Source organism: Eptesicus fuscus, chromosome 15 (genome assembly GCF_027574615.1).
Source record: "Eptesicus fuscus isolate TK198812 chromosome 15, DD_ASM_mEF_20220401, whole genome shotgun sequence".
Taxonomy (NCBI): Eukaryota; Metazoa; Chordata; class Mammalia; order Chiroptera; family Vespertilionidae; genus Eptesicus; species Eptesicus fuscus.
In genome coordinates, this window is record NC_072487.1 from 18,948,214 (window position 1) to 18,960,747 (window position 12,534).

Consider the following 12,534-nt stretch of genomic DNA (forward strand, 5'->3'; position numbering starts at 1 on the left):
CCAGCGCCCACGGCTTCTATCCGAGGAACTAGGTCTATCGGAACAAAAGGAGCCCCAAACAAAGCCCTGCGTTCAGAAAGCGCGAAGCGGAAAAGCAGCTTAAGAGACCTATTGCGATTGCGCAAGCGCCAGAAAGTTCGCTGGCCACGCAAGGCGCTGTGGATCTTGTAGTTTCTCCGCTGGGCCTGGCGGGAAGGGACCCGAGGGAAGAGCGCGCTGCATGGCGGGAGTTAGAGTCGGCCGCGGAGTTCCCTCCTCCCCCGGAAGCCAGGCGGCGCGCGCGGACCGCTCCGCTGGAAGCGCGGGAGTCTTGGTTTGGGGAGGCTCAGGCAGCTGAGCTGTGCTACGGTCCGAGAGGCCCCATTTTCCTGAGACTTTACGGCCCGGCGAGGCGAAATGGCCCCGGGCTAGAGAGGCCCAGGCGGTGGCAATGCAGGGCCGCCGCGACCCCAGGCTGCCTGCAGGGGAGGAGCCTGAGGGCGCTCGGAGTCGTTGGGGCCTTTGCTTTCTTCCTTGGCAGTGACAGCGCCTGCTACGAAGATGAGCTTCTCCCGCGGCCCCTCTTTCAAGAAGGAGCATCTTTGGATGTATCTGCAGACGCTCGGCTTCGAGCCAGGCCCAGCCGCCACTGCCTGCGGAAAGGTGGCGTCACACGCGCACCTCGGAGTGTAAGGAGGCCGGCGGCGGGGCGGGGGAGCCCGAGCCTGGGCGGGCGGATGACCCGCCCTTGCGCGGACCCGCTGGCTGATGGATGAATCTAGGCTTAGTGGTGGTGCCTTCCGGGCACCGGCTACAAAGCCCCTGCCCCCGGGGGCTGCCCGCCTAGTGGCTGAGACCTTCTGTCACGGGGCCGTGCCGGGAGCGCTTTGTAGGGGAATGGACTCTGCATTTGGGGCACAACTGGAGGGGCACCTTAACCCTGCTGTGGCGGTAAAGCTGCGCGGTCTGTGAGATCCAAGGAGGGGTGCCAGTTGGTAGTGCAGGGACCTGAGAACAGTGTAGCAAACGCCTTTAGCGCTCAAAGGAGTCTTTCAAGCTGGTTGCTGTTTAGTTTATAATTTTTACTTTTGAATTAGCAAACAGGCATGCCAGGTATTAAAATGAAAAGTAAAAGCCTCTTCCCTACTTTGCCACTAATGTTATGGTTATGATGACAAATCTAAATATTTTGTTTGTATTTTTGTGTCTTAACTTACCAATTTTGTTTTTTATTTTTTAACTATGTTTTTATTAATTTCGGAGAGGAAGGGAGGTGGAGAGAGAGAGAAACATCAATGATGAGAGAGAATCATGGATTGGCTGCCTCCTGCACGCCGCCCACGGGGATCGCTATCTGGGCATGTGCCCTTGACCAGAATCTAACAGGGACCCTTTAGTCCACAGGTGGATGCTCTATCCACCGAGCCAAACGGGCTAGGGCTTAATTTACCAATTTTAGACATTATTTGATTTTCCCACTATAGGCCAAGAGAAATTTGGGGTACACTGGCTACCCCCTGTTCTCAAATCTTCTTGACTTAATTATGTTATTTCAGTTCTTCTAGTGGCAGTGTTTTAGTATGTATTTAGACCTCTATTTCTTTCTTTTTAAAAAAAATATATATTTTATTGATTTTTTACAGAGAGGAGGAGAGAGGGATAGAGAGTTAGAAACATCGATGAGAGAGAAACACCGATCAGCTGCCTCCTGCACACCCCCTACTGGGGATGTGCCCGCAACCATGGTACATGCCCTTGACCGGAATCTAACCTGGGACCTTTTAGTCCGCAGGCCGACGCTCTATCCACTGAGCCAAACCGGTTTCGACTAGACCTCTATTTCTTGATGTATCAATCTCAAAAATGTCTCTTGATTCCCCACTGTGTAATTTCACCAGGAAGGAAGCTATTATCCATAAGATAATTAGCTCACCCACACTTCCCTGCCCCCCTCTGCCTTCTCCCTCTTGATTTTTTTTCAGCTGTATTATAATTGTTTTACTGTCAAGGCTTAGAGATGTAATTAAGTTTTGTTTGGTAACTATTTGTTTAGAAGTTACTGCTATTTCCATGTAGAAGTGTTTTGTTTAGGAGTCTATTCTAAAAATTGATAGTAGTGGATAGCATTTATCAGGTTATGATTATGTATTAATAAATACTTCATTTATTTTGCATGATTTGATGCCCCACAGCAGTCTCATTTTCTCTGTGCTGTCAAAGAAGCTTAGAGCTTCTCCAGGCCTCCACTGAGAATGGTTCCCATTGCCACTACATCCTTCTCGCTAGTGTTTTAGCAATCTTAGTTTTCTCTGCTCTGGTTTGTTCCATTGTAATCTGCTTTTGCCTTTGAAAATTAGTAAAATCTGTCAAGTCTGGTCCAGTGAAGGCAGTTTTTCTTTCTTTTTTTTTTTTTTTTTTTAAATATGTTTTATTGATTTTTTACAGAGAGGAAGAGAGAGGGATAGAGAGTTAGAAACATCGATGAAAGAGAAACATGGATCAGCTGCCTCTTGCACACCCCCTTCTGGGGATGTGCCCGCAACTAAGATACATGCCCTTGACCGGAATCGAACCTGGGACCCTTCAGTCTGCAGACTGACGCTCTATCCACTGAGCCAAACCGGCTTCGGCTTTTCTTTCTTTTTCAACACTGTCATTGATTTTTCCTCCCTCTGGATCTTTAGAGTAATTTCAGTGGGTTATTTGGAAACAGATGTCCCCTTTGAAATGCTTTAAGCATGAATGTGGCATCAAATTATTTTGAAAAATATTTTTATATATATAAAAGGCTAATATGCTAAGTGTCTGACCAATAGCTGTGATGCGCACTGTCCACCAGGGGGCAGATGCTCGACGCTGGAGCTGCTGAGCTGCAGTAACTTGGCAGTTGTGGTTCTTGGGTGACGAATCCCGAAACCAGAGAGGAGGGAGCCCGATTCCTCTCGGGGCCGTGGGATTCCACCTTCGGCCGTGGGTTATGTTGTTTCTGGGGCACTGTTGGCCCAAATCTGGTTTACTGCACATTTGCGTTTGTGTTCTACACCCTGTACGACAGCAACTTTGCAGAGGGCCCTCTCATACTCTGGGACCCCTTGGAGGATGTCTGAGAGCTGGTTTTGGCCCGATCCCTGCAGGCCAGGCCGAGGGACCCCACCTGCCCGTGGGACCCTGCTTACTCCGCAGACACCCTTTGAGCCATGGTGCCATCTCAGGTGCGGCCGGCTGGGGAGGAACCGCGGGAGGTGGGCTCCAGGGTGAGTTAGGCCTGTCTTGCCCAGTCCCACCCCGCTGGCCACCTTCTAATTAATTTCCTTTCAGTGTGCACGAATCTGTGCACCGGGTCACTAGTTCATATATATTTGTATATGGTAAAATACATTGTTTTTAGTGTGCAGTTTTGTCTGTTTCTAGTTTCTGTGAGTATGTAGTTGTGTAGCCACTTAGAAAGTTAAAAATACACTTAATATATAATACAGCCATTTCATTGCTATGTATTTGCCCAAAAGATTTGCATTTTGGAAAAATCATTCTGGTTGCATTACAGAGACTGGATTAAAGGGGGATTCAGGGCATTGGAGTTAGGTAGGCCTAAACCAAAGTAGCAGTGGGAATGGAAAGAAAAGGTGATTTATTCATTTGTTAATTCAACAAATACTAATATTATTTGAACACGGTATTGGAACTGGGTGAATAGAATACAGTAGTGAACAGAATAGACAAACTTACATTATAGAGTTTTAGTCTAGTGGGTGAACAAATATCTTCAACAGATATTATTAAAAATTAAAATAAGCCCGGCCGGCGTGGCTCAGTGGTTGAGCATCGACCTATGAACCAGGAGGTCAGGGTTCGATTCCCGGTCAGGGCACATGCCCGGGTTGCGGGCTCGATTCCCGGTCAGGGCACATGCCCGGGTTGCGGGTGTGGGGCGTGCAGGAGGCCCCACATTCTCTCTCATCATGGATGTTTCTCTCTCCCTCTCCCTTCCTCTCTGAAATCAATAAAAATATATTTAAAAAAAAATTAAAATAAGTGTCAAAGAGAGGAAGCAGGATACTTTGTAAAAAATTTAAGTTTGAGATAATAAGGAGGTAAGATTTGTGTTGAGGAATACAAACATTTCAAGGACAAAAAGTTGTTTGACATGGGTAAGCATGGAAACTTAAAAAAATGTTTTTCCTCGATTTAGAAAAATTAATTTACTTACAATTATAGTTGACATGTAGTGTTATATTAGTTTTAGGTGTACAATGTAGTGATTCAATATTAACATATCTTACAAAGAGATCACAATAAATCTAGTAACCATCTGTCTCTGTACATGGTTATAGCATGGGAACTTTAACATTAACTATTTTTTAAATCTCAAGATAATAGCTTTATATATTCATAGAAGGAATACTCACATCTCTTTGCCATGCATTCTAGAAACTCACAGCCCATTTTTTAATTGCCTAACTCCTAATCCAGTTTGTTTTTAGTCTGAAAACAAGGAATTACCAAGTGAGATATTCCTTCAGGTCTCTGTTGAAAATGTATTAAACATGAAAATATCTCAGATTTCTATTCCAAATGTTAAAACTATTTTATAGTAGCACATAGAGAGAATTCCCTTACGTATATTTTATTATGTTCTAATGAGTTTCCTTCTTTATTATAATGTCTTTGGTTTTTTCTGAGACCTTTCCTTTATAGTTATTTGATTTTATTGCTTTTAACTTCTCTTGATACTCGAGTTGTATCCATGTAAATTACTTTTTTTTGAGGGGGTGGCAAATGACCTTTTCCTAATAGGTTAATGCATAATTTTTTATCTGGTAACTTCCACGGGTTCTTTCCTTCTTCAGTGTAAGCATTAACTTCTATTAGGATATATGTTCCTTTTTTACCCCTTTCTTGCTTATCCAGAGATCTTAAATTGCTTTTGTTAATTTTCCATACTATTACCCACATTGCACTGGCAAGACTTTGAAAAATGGTGGCTCTCCCTCCATGCCAATTTTGAGTTGTTTTGCCTTGGGAATTGTCAAAGTCAAGCTTAACCCTTTGCACTCGCTTGCTTTTTTCTCGATTCCTTTATTCTAATGCTAACCGTGTCGAGTCACACTGGACATCCGAGTGCAAAAGCTTAAAATCCTGCAGGCGGGCTATGCAGCAGAGCGTGGTTTCTGAGGTGGATCTTCTCTGCCCTAGATGAAGTTCAGAAAACTCTTCCTCCTAGCCTGGGCAGTCCCCAAAGCCGGAATTTCCCATTTCCTACCAGACACCTCCATAGCCCTGGGGTCCCCGGAGGGGTGTGAGGAGGGGACATGGACCATAGAGCAGTAGCTCATGACCCTGGCCTAGAGGTTGTCTAATACCTGTGTGACATTTCTTAACAAGGCTTAGGGTTTTTTTTTACATACTGTATTTCTTTTTTTAGTTTTTGTCTTGATTAGTTAGGGAAATCAGGACAATAAAAACTCTTAAGGGGCTTGCTAGAATTACATTATAAGGATGGTTCTAGGAATAAAATGTAATAGTAAAGACCCTAGACTCTGGGGTCAGATAACATTGCAAATCACTGCTTTTCCATTCCTGGTTATATAATTTTGGGCAAATTATCTAATCTCTCTAAAGTTTAAACTTATTCATCTGTTTAATGGGGATAATCCAACTACTTTCTACTATCATTAAGATTAAATAAAAGAATCCATGTTAAAACAATTGGCACAGTACTTAACCTCATATGATTGTGTTAAAAATTAGATGAGTTACTACCTGTAAAAGGCTTAATACTTGGAAATAATAAATTCAATAAATATTAGCTATTTTTATTGTTATTCAGTAAATGTTGGTTGGTATCATTATCTTCATTGTATCATAATCCATGCATGGTATTCACCTAATTAGCCTTTCCTTTTTTTAGAATGTTCTCACTGTAAGCGGTTTTCTTCTATTAAATCTGCACTTTCAGAATCAGAAATAAAACTTATATGTTTTTCTTAGCTGGTTGTAAAAATGTACAGGAATGAGAAAAATTAATTTGCCTTAACCTCTTGAAGATAATAAAAATATTAATTTGTGTCAAACTCTTATAAAGCTTTTGATGATATTTAGTTTTATTAACTATTTTTCTTTTTGTTCCCTGCTTTATTTCTTTTTAAACCATTAGGAACATGTTCGACAAGCCAAACCGTGATGCCTTTCAAATAGTGTCTTATTTCTTGTTTCAAACGCTGGACCAGTCTCTCACCAAAGAAGTTTTCAAGTGAGTAAAACTTTTTTTTTTTTTTTTTTTGTAACTAGTCATTCTCAAATTTGAAAAGGGACTATGCCTTGATAAAAGCTAGGATTTCAACTTTGGCCTTTCAGTATTATTTTGGATTGATAAATCAGGTTTGAGTCTTACAAATTTGGTGCTTAACCTTTATAAACCTGAGTAATCTTTGTTTGGTACTAATCGTAAAAATCATATACTTCATAGGTAAGTTAGATTTTGTTTTATAAAATTGGTTCCTAACATTCTTCAGTCTTTTTAAAAAAAATACATTTTTATTGATTTCAGAGAGGAAGGAAGAGGGAGAGATAGAAACATCCATGATGAGAGAGAATCATGGATTGGCTGCCTCCCGCAAGTCCACCACTGGAGATCGAGCCCACAACCCAGGCATGTGCCCTTGACCAGAATTGAACCTGGGACTTTTCAGTTTGCAGGCCACGCTCTATGCACTGAGCCAAACTGGCTAGGGCTTCATAGTCTTAATTATTAGGCAAAACAATGAACTGGTACCAATTTATATACTCAGTTTTACCTTTTTTTTTTTTTGTTAATTATCCCTTGCATTATTCCTTTTATTGTAGGCACTGTTACTTGTTTTGTCTATTTTTACTTTCTAGGTTTCTCTAAATCCTTATTATTTTTGTTCCTGATATATATATTAAAGTGTCAAGTGCTATAGGCAAAAATAATTTCTATTAAGTTTAGCCTATCTATATATATAAAAGGCTAATATGCTAAGTTCGACCAGTAGCTGTGATGTGCACTGACCACCAGGAGGCAGACACTCAACGCACAGGAATGGAAACATGGAACAGACTGATGAATCTCAGAGGGAAGGGGGTGTCAGGGGTAGGGCGGGAAGAGATTAACCAAAGATCTTATATGCATACTGGAGGCCCCTTGGCCTGGCCTGTGCACTCTCACAATCCGGGACCCCTCAGGGAATGTCGGACTGCCAGTTTTGGCCCAATCCCCACAGGCTAGGCCGAGGGACCTCAGCGGTACACAAATCCATGCACCGGCTCTCCGACATCCCCTGAGGGGTCCCGGATTGCAAGAGGCACAGGCCAGGCCAAGGGACCCCACTGGTGCACAAATCCGTGCACTGGGCCTCTAGTTGTTATATAGTGTTGAATATTAAATAGTTTCGGAAGGAGATAAAAATGTGAATACCCACTAGCCTTGGTTCCAAGTTATTTTGCATGTGATTTAGGTTTCTTTTGTCAGAAAAAGTGTTAACATTTGTTTCAGTATTTGTGTCGTCATCCTCAACATAAAAAAGCAACAAGTAAGTACATTGTTTAGGGCAGTGGTGGGCAAACTCATTAGTCAACAGAGCCAAATATCAACAGTACAACGATTGAAATTTCTTTTGAGAGCCAAATTTTTTAAACTTAAACTTCTTCTAATGCCACTTCTTCAAAATAGACTCGCCCAGGCTGTGGTATTTTGTGGAAGAGCCACACTCAAGGGGCCAAAGAGCCGCATGTGGCTCACGAGCCACAGTTTACCGACCACGGGTTTAGGGCATTGTTTTATTTTTGATAATTTTTTCTTAATATTTTGCCTTCAGTTAAGGTTATGAATGATCAGAAGAATAGATATCTTTGAAACATTTTTTGGACATTTTTATCATTACGATATAGGGCTTCCTCTGCTCAAAATAGATTTTCTGATTCCTCCCTCCAATTATAAACAAAATAAAGCTCATTTTAAACAATTCAGAAAATACAGAAAAATGTAAAGAAGGATGTAGAAATTATTCCGAAACCCACCAACCAGAGAATACCTGTTGACATTCCAGCCTTTCAGTCTTTTTTCTATGCATATTAATTTTTTTCTATTAATATAGAATGTATGATATGTTATAGAAATGAAAAAACAACAACATGGGGTCCTAGAATACCTCAGAATAAAAATTTAGATAAAATTGATTGTTAGGGGAAAGCAGTAGGTAAATTTAAGTCTTTTATTTTTTAACTAAAACACTGGTAAAGCTTTTCTTTTTTAATAATTTTATAATGTTTTTATCCACAAAACAGTAGTACCCACGAACTGTACTATAGATTATCTTTCAGAGTCAGAAACTCTCATGGCATTTCTTCTCATGTGCTCTTCACATATAACCATTGATATTTCTCTTTTTTTTCTAGGCTTAACATACTAACTTCCTTATACCATCTTTATGTGTTAGTCTAGTGAATCCATTGAGAGTATTCTCATCTTTAGCTGATTTTTAGTAATTTTAAGAGTGATTAATTCCTTCATTTAATATATGTATTTATTGGTTATTCATACAAAACTGAACTTAACCCCATAAATATTTATAAAGAAAAAGACCCACTTTCTCACAGGTCGGTGTCTCTCATTAGTTGAAATCTGTGAATGCTAGCCTTGATTCATTTAGCATTATTGTTTTTAATATGGGAGAGAAATTTGTTTTTCATTTTTGTTGAGTTGTCTTCGTTAGTAATTCTAGTGCTTTTATTTCTGTTTTTAAGAGTTTGTTGGCCTCCATTTGACCAAAAAAGTGATACTGAATTCCGGAAACTTTGCTGTGAATGGTTAAAAAAAATTTCTGTAAGTATTCTCTTTCTGGAAAATGAAAACTTTAAGAGGTTAAAAAATACATTAGTTTTTTTCTGGCTTTCTTGAGGTACAATTGTATCTTTTTTAGAGGTGAAAAAAAATATTGTGTTTTCTTTTATTTTAAAAAAATTGATTTCAGAGAGAGGAAGGGAGAGGGAGCTAGAGATAGAAATTTCAGTGGCGAAAAAAAAAAAAAATGAATTGGCTGCCTCCTGCATGCCCCTTACTGGGGATCGAGCTGGCAACCTAGGCATGTGCCCTTACTGGGAATCCAGACATGACCTCCTGTTTCATGGGTCGATGATCAGCCACCGAGCTACATCATCAGGGCCTAGAGGAAAAATATTTTTAATGCTTTTATGCTAACAGTATAAGCAAGATTAATACTTTCTATGGTTTTTGAATGGGATTTCTATATATTTCTGGAAAACCAGCTTTGCTAGCTAAATGCATTGGAAATAAGGTTTTGATTCCTTGGAGTTTATATCAAAGTTTTTATTTAAAGAAAACTATTTTGATTATAGATTATTTTAGCTTGTGTCCCCAAATAGTGTCAACAATTGTAGGATTATATTGTAATTACCTTTTTGTGACAAGTCCACCAAAATTTTAGAATGATTCAAATATTAAACTTTGGATTTGAATGGAATAATCCTGATCAGTCCTACTATACTTCAAAACAGTTTAATGTGAATATAAAGGTTATTGTTGATAAGTACTTCAAATTATTTATTTTTTCCTAGGCGGAATGTGGAAATAACTTTCCTCAAGTTGTTGGTTCACTATTTCTTTCTCCTGGTGGTCCTAAGTTTATTCACCTGATGTATCATTTTGCAAGATTTGTAGCAATAAAATATATAAAAACATCCAAAAGTAAGTTAAACTTATAGTAGGAATTCTTTTTGTTTTGTTTCTTAAATATTTATTCTTTGCAGTTTGCAAATCATCAAGGGTAAGATAAAAATGTCAAGTAACCTCAGAAGGCTAATAGTTAATGTTCTATTAGAACTATAGTTTGAAATAATGGATATGAGTAACAATTCAAATTATTTTATTATGTTCTAATATGGGGGTTGGGAAACGTTTTGACAGGGTCTCTGTCATATATACCTCTCTGTTTTATTTTTTAATTTTAATTTAATTAAAAAATATTTTTATTGATTTCAGAGAGGAAGGGAGAGGGAGACAGAGATAGAAACATCAGTGATGAGAGAGAATCACTGATTGGCTGCCTTCTGCATGCCCCTGGGGATCTAGCCTGCAACCTGGACATGTACCCCTACCGGGAATTGAGCTGTGACCTTCTGGTTCATAGATCAACGCTTAGTCACTGATTCACCGGGTCTACTTTGTAAAAAATGTTAATACAACCCTTTAAAAATGTGGCAAGTATTCCTTACTTGTTGCTGACCTCAGAAAAACAGCCAGTGGGCCAAATAAGACCTGCAAATTATAGTTTGCCTCTAATACACTGTGTTAAATGTTGTGCTGAATGTGTGGGAGCTTTATTTTGGCTACTGGTAATGTGTGGGAATTTTTTGTTAAAAGTTGCAGTTTTAAAGGGATTTGATCTATTTGCAAATTCATAGAAACAAAATACAAATTGGATTTTTAAGCTGAGACTTAAAAGAATGCTACTTGTAGTGTATTAAATATACTGCTCTGTTTATTTGGTTTATGCTAATAAAACATGGACAGGAAAATACAGAGAAGTTGATTCAGTAAACCGTACCCATCTTTCAATTTCTAGAGACAGCCATTGCTGACATTTTGGTTTATTTTCTTTTAGTTTTTTATTTTTATTTTTAGTGTACATATATATATTTCTGGGTTTTAATTATTTTGAATAGGTAATATTTGTGTGTGTGGTATGCCAGCTTTTAAGGAGTTGTTATATGAGGCTGTTAATCTCTTTAAAAATAAATAATAAATAATAATAAATAATAATTAATAAAGGCCAGCAGTTTTAATACTTATTAGCTTACAAGTCTAAGTTTTCGATGATCTTCTGTTCCATGTAGATTCTTTCAAACATGTTGCAGAGACATTTAATTCAAAGCCACAAGATTTACACATGTGCATTGCCAGGTCCCATGTAGCACGTAACAGATTTTTACAGATTTTACAAAGAGAAGATTTTGTTTTCCAGAAGTATCAAGAAAATGCACAGTAAGTAATACCTTGATAGTTAAAAATGGAAAATTCTTTTCGTTATCTATAAATGTCATTAGTATGCTTTCAGTGGTAGTAATCCATGTTTACTTCAAAACTCTATGCTGTTATCTTTCCATTTTAAAGCCAGATAACTTCTGAATAAAATGTTTTAAACTTTAGGTATACTGTAAATGAAAGTTTAGAGAAAAGAAAAGGTCACTTTAGTTTAAAATTTTAATTTCTTAGGAGTTTTTTCTTTTAACTTGGAAATATATTTTTAAGATGTATAGTGTTCATTCTATTTTGATTCCTTTTTATCTTAATATTTCATTCTGTAAATTTTTCCATATTGCCATAGTTATTACTTTTTTTTTTTTTTTTGTTTTGTTTTTTGTTGTTTTTTTTTTTTTTACAGAGAGGAAGAGAGAGGGATAGAGAGCTAGAAACATCGATGAGAGAGAAACATCGATCAGCTGCCTCTTGCACACCCCCCACTGGAGATGTGCCCGCAACCAAGGTACATGCCCTTGACCGGAATCGAACCTGGGACCTTTCAGTCCGCAGGCCGACGCTCTATCCACTGAGCCAAACCGGTTTCGGCAATAGTTATTACTTTTAATGACTATTTAATAGTTTGCTGAGTATCTATTAAGTAGATAATCCTTTACATAGATGTTCCATAGTTTCTTTAACCATTTTGTACTAATTTTATGTTTAGGGCCATCTCTTCAGCAGATTTGGTTTTAGGTTACAGTGTTAAACAAGATAGGCAAGGTTCTTAGTCTCAAAATAGTTTGTGTCTAATTTTTACAATTATAATAACAACTTCAGTAAGATACCTTTTTTTTCTTCTGGTGAGATACCTTTTTAAATGCTGTGTTATCATTAAAGCTACAAAATATGTATTTTAAAAAATATATTTTTATTGACTTTCAGAGAGTAAGGGAGAGGGAGAGAGAGAGAGAAACATAAATCATGAGAGAGAATCATTGATTGGCTGCCTCCTGCACACCCCCTACTGGGGATCGAGCCTGCAACCTGGGCATTTGCCCTTGACTGGAATTGAACCTGGGACCCTTCATTCCGCAGGCCGATGCTCTATCCACTGAGCCAAACCGGTTTCGGCTACAAAATCTTTTGATACTATTTTAAAGCTGCAATATTGCTTGACTGTCTTAGATAACATTAAAGTTTATCCCCTAGGAATGTGAGACAAGGATAAGAGGGCAGAGTAATTTTATTGACCTCCAACATTTTTACGTGAAGTCAGAGAGTACATGAGACAAAAAGTCCTTGGTCCATCTCAATAGTAGCCTGTATGTTAAATCCTGGAACTCTAAAAGGGAGTGTAGAGGCCTTTAGCTGGCTGCTGGGTGTATTTGGAAGAATAATCCTCAGAGGCCTTGAGCAAAGATATGAAAGGGGGAAAATATTAAAGTAACTATACTGTTTAATTGTAATGGAATTATAGATGGATCCTGATTTACAATGGTTAGACTTAAGATATTTTGACTTTATGATGGTGTGAAAGTGATATGCATTCACTAGAA

At 38.7% G+C, this 12,534-nt stretch overlaps 1 protein-coding gene across 1 annotated transcript in view; it reads left to right on the forward strand.

Moving 5' to 3' along the window:
• Positions 1-294: 294 nt before the first annotated feature.
• HAUS6 (HAUS augmin like complex subunit 6) overlaps positions 295-12,534 on the forward strand; it is a 40,982-nt gene continuing 28,742 nt past the window's right edge. The window contains exons 1-5 of the mRNA XM_054727502.1: positions 295-668; positions 6,134-6,229; positions 8,743-8,821; positions 9,574-9,703; positions 10,852-10,999. Coding sequence (XP_054583477.1) covers positions 541-668; positions 6,134-6,229; positions 8,743-8,821; positions 9,574-9,703; positions 10,852-10,999 — 581 coding nt within the window. The 5' untranslated portion in view covers positions 295-540. The remainder of the gene's footprint in view (positions 669-6,133; positions 6,230-8,742; positions 8,822-9,573; positions 9,704-10,851; positions 11,000-12,534) is intronic.